We start from the raw sequence: 4,751 nt of genomic DNA, 5'->3' as shown, positions 1-4,751 counted from the left end.
TGCTTGAGCGTGTATACTTTGCATTTGGCTTGAGTGTGTTTGTGCTAGTGTTACACCCCATTGTGATATTACTATTTACTGTTACTTGTTTTTTGCTTTAACACATGAATATGTTTTTAATATATTTATCTCGATTAGGAATCAGATGAATGATCATGCAATCAATATGATATTATGAATATAAAATATATGATGTAAATATGTTTTAATACCAACTGACTATTGTTGTGATGTGCTAAGTTGGATGCAAGAAATGAAAAAGCCTCCAGACGGGAGGAAGAGTATCACTCAGGAGAGGAATTTGGTTTGGTAATATTATATACGTGCCTTATTGAGATATCACACACTCACATTTTTAGTGGTCTAGTTGAGTTAAGTTAGTGGATATAGTGGTAAGCTACCTTCCGTCAAATTTGTGTTGTTTTGTATGTTTTGGTTAGAATGTCCTTGCTTGGAATGAATCTCTATGATAGGTTTAAATCTTCGTGTTTTCATATCTATCTGTTTATTAATTGATGTATGTATATATATGACCAATACACACTCACTCTCTCTCTCTCTCTCTCTCTCTCTCTCTCTCTCTCTCTCTCTCTCTATATATATATATATATATATATATATATATATATATATATATATATATATATATATATATATATATATATATATATATACGACCCGTATTTTATGAATTCCACATATACTATTTAAATCGGTCAATACCCCCATTGGCATGCCCTGATGCGAAGGAGGGTGCTATGGAAGGGGCGCCCACCATGGAAGGTGGTGCACCCTACTCCAAAGGATGGTGAAGCGGTGGTAAAGCCACCACCTTTTCCTTTCTCTATTCCATTTTGGTAAGCACTATATGTGGGAAGTGCTATGTGTCCATCGAATCCCCCCCTCCCCCGCCCCCCACTTTATAGGGTAAGATGCATTATGGAGATCGATACATTTGACCAAGCATCGACCCATTTAATAATTCAAATAAGCATGGTAGACTTGGTTGATTAGTATGTGGAAATTAGAGATAGAAATCTAATTGTTTAGGTAAATGTTTAATGATAATTAATCATAATTGACTAAGTATAATATTTTAAGGATGATTCATAGTATTTTGTAGGATTGTTTATGTGTCGACTTTGTAATTCGAAGATAAGCCACATAGTCTCAGTGGTGGCGATGAGAGGGAGCGTGGTGACAATTTAGAGAACTTAATTATAGCACTAAGTCTCTCAAACTTGTGTATATATAGAGGATCTCACTTGAAGCATAAATCATCTTATCACATCTCATCTTTTCATCTCCATAATCTCTTATTATTTTTCTTATCGTACATTGTTTTCATTGTTCTTCATTGAGAGAAAGATAATTGTTCAAGTATTGTGAGGAAGTAGGCTAGTTGTTATCATTGAGAGCTTGGGAATTTCTATGTTAGTGGATAAGTTGTGAAGCTAGTGTGGTTGTGAGAAGGAATCGGTATTGCGTGGAAGCTATAAGACAGGCATGATGATTCTTCCTTTCTTTTGAACTGAGATATATTATATGATGTTGTGTGAGCTTAATTAAAGCTATGCTTGAAACTATGTTACTTGTAGGATATGCATTCTCGTGTTGATAGAAACTTGATAATATTTATGAATAGATTTACGTACATGTATGTAATAGCTAAGTTAGTGCTATGCTATGCTATGTATCTTTAGTATATAAGAATGAATGAATTGGTTAATCCTGGGTTAGGTCAATCCGTGGATGGGAATAACCTAGATAGTCATTCTATTGTTAACTTATGGGATTGATATGGGCATAGAATAAATGGTCAGTTTACCAAATAGAGCAATGAATTAGGTTGACATGCGACTCTCACTTGAAGTACTGGGTGATGAATTCTTTGGCCAAAGTAGCGTAGGTTGCCACTGTCTACATTGTTGGTTCACTGTGATCCATGTTTACATACCAGATAAGGAACATCATACATGTAGGTTGTAGCCAATGTATGGTAGCTCTAGTTATGTAGGACACAACACTATACTCATAAGGCTACTATTGTGAGGTCACCAAACGAAACTCTTCGTTGAAGGGTCGGGTTGCTTCTAATAGAAGAGGCACATGGGACTGTAAAGTCTTTTTTGGGTGGAAAAACGCTTGAGTGATGCTCTTCCTCATGCAATTGGTGGCCAATATTTGAGGATGTATGCCAACAAGGACATCTGGACCATTTGTACTACTTATGTTTCATTAAGCTCATAGAAGCTTTGTATGTATTCAAACATTCCCAAAGTAAATGGAAATTTGAAGAGGGAAATGTAAATGCTTTCATATGTTATGAATATGATATTTTACAAACTTTACGATGCAATGGAGAAGTTGAAATGAGTTTTACTTTAAATATGCACCTTGTTTATTGAAATGGAAATAGGAAATTTTTTATTATTGTATATTGGCAATTTATTTCTTTCACTTGTGGGTTAAACTTAGTAAATTGAATGGGTAGAACAATGGGCATGTTATAGCCAGTGTGACCATGTCCCAGCACAATGTGAGTGGATCTTTTGATCTCACAAGCTTGGGTGGTGTGAAAACCATCATTGGGGATCGAAGGCTCATGGTTGGAGATTAAGGATCGGATCATCAACAACCTCAGGTTTATTCATGTTTCATTTTCATGTTCTAATGTAAATGTAATATTTGGTTACAAAGGACATTTGAGTCCTAAAGGTGTAGGTTAGTATATTGTTCTTTGGACCTCTCGTAACGAGATATATTGTAAATGTGAATACATTGTGGATAATAGTGATATGGGTACATTGGTTGTGTGTCTCAATGTTGGAATCAAGTAGGATTATGTCATTGATATGCTTTTCTGCTTGAGTGTTGCATGGTAAAAATGAACTTAAGCACTTTTTAATTTGGGTATAAAATAAACATAGAAGTATTGTTTTAGTTTTAAAGTTAACTTAATGCATATCAGAATGGTCTTGGGTGGTATTGTGAACTCATCATGCAGTCGTCATGCTTCAAGATGTTCAACCCTATAATGTTGAATTGTTTGCTTTTCTGCTTGAGTGTTGCATGATAAAAATGAACTTAAGTACTTTTTAATTTGGGTATAAAATAAACATAAAATGATTGTTTTAGTTTTAAAGTTAACTTAATGCATCTCAGAATGGTCTTGGGTGGTATTGTGAACTCATCATGCAATCGTCATGCTTCAAGATGTTCAACCCTATTACGTTGAATTGTTTGGAGGCCTCTTATGAAATATTGTAAAGTTGGAAAGTGTCATATGTCCTTTCCTTAGAATCATTTTGCTAAGGCAATGTGTAGGAGCATCGAGGAGGTCCTAATACCCCTCCCCACCTTCTCCTTCACGTGTCAATGATGTCTAGCACCCGGAAGAAACAAATCTTCGTTTGTTTGAGTCATTGTTTGATGTTTCAGAGTGTATAAGACAACTCTTTCTGATTTCTATTCCTATACACTTTTATTGAAAAGAAATATATAAACAGTCACTAACAACTATTATTTTTAAAACTTACATAAATCAAAAATCTTAAATTTCTGTTTAATTTTGAGCGGGAGTTCATATGAAATCAATGGAAAAAAACAAAAGGCGAAAGGTCCGTCTCCCATACAGACCAGGGGTTTGTGGCGTTTACAAGCGTATGCAGATGTTTTTGCCTGATGGAGAAGAATTGCTCGCTTTACTTCCGTGTGGAGAAGGGTCCTCGCAAAGGCGAAATGATAGACTGCACAAGGAAGAAGAAAATCAACATAGGCAGGGTGGTGAAGGGAAACAATTTCGTCATCAAAGAAGATGGCGTGTCTCAGAGGCATCTGCTGATTGAGTTGAACCAGGCCAAGAAATGGGCGGTCACAGACCTCGATACTTCAAATGGAACCATCCTCAACAATACAAAGCTCCTTCCTCACAAGCCCCGTATCCTCAAGGATGGGGACCTTATCAAAATTGGAGCCGAGACCATCATCAGAGTGTTCTCTAACCCAAACCCTAGCCCTACCCTAAACCCTACCTCTAATCCTAACCCTAACTCTAGCACTAGCTCAAAGCCTCGCCCTGAACCTAACCTTATCCCCTGCCCTCCTCCTCAGTCCGTTGTTGGCTCCACCGATCAAGCAGCCGGGCAAGATCAAGCAGCGGGGCAAGACATGACTTTGGCTCAGTGGTTTGATCAGATGGAGGATTGGATGCCTAAGCATTTGGATGATGTAGCACAAAGTATCATCAGCCAGATTAGAGCTCGCTCCCGTGAGTTCGATGCACACGTCATTGATCAATACAATTGAATTCAATTTTGCTTCAGGGAGTAGGAAACAAACTATAGAGCTGTTTCATTTCAATTCCTCAGGTCCACATTTCATATCACTCGAACTAATTGTTCTTTCGCCTTTTGAATATTTCTGTTTCTGGGAAAAACTTGTACTATTGTTGCTAATATTAGCGCTTAGTTATTTGGTCTACCTTTTGTGAAAAAAAATTGCTCAGTGCAAATCGAGATCTGCTTCCATGTATATAATTTTTTAATTTCTCATTCAGAACTTAACCGCTGAAAATAAAGTTAATGCTATTCTTTAACTTCTAAAGATACACACTTCTTTAAGAAAATTTCAAACCCTAAGGTTGCTTTGATTTACAGCCTTGTTTTTAATTTTTTTTAATTGTTTCATTTGTGTTTGTGAGACAAGTTATACGCAAGTGTGCTCTTTGTGAAAGAACGATAGTTATCCGA

At 36.4% G+C, this 4,751-nt stretch overlaps 1 protein-coding gene across 1 annotated transcript; it reads left to right on the top strand.

Annotated features, from left to right (window-relative positions):
* The first annotated feature begins 3,559 nt into the window (after positions 1-3,559).
* LOC131048403 (uncharacterized) lies at positions 3,560-4,517 on the top strand. Its single transcript, XM_057982360.2, has one exon. The coding sequence runs from the start codon at positions 3,685-3,687 to the stop codon at positions 4,306-4,308; it is 624 nt and encodes a 207-aa protein (XP_057838343.1). The 5' UTR covers positions 3,560-3,684; the 3' UTR covers positions 4,309-4,517.
* Positions 4,518-4,751: the final 234 nt, after the last annotated feature.

The sequence above is a fragment of the Cryptomeria japonica genome, chromosome 7, assembly GCF_030272615.1.
Source record: "Cryptomeria japonica chromosome 7, Sugi_1.0, whole genome shotgun sequence".
NCBI classification, from domain to species: Eukaryota; Viridiplantae; Streptophyta; class Pinopsida; order Cupressales; family Cupressaceae; genus Cryptomeria; species Cryptomeria japonica.
This window is presented reverse-complemented; position numbering and strand designations above follow the sequence as displayed.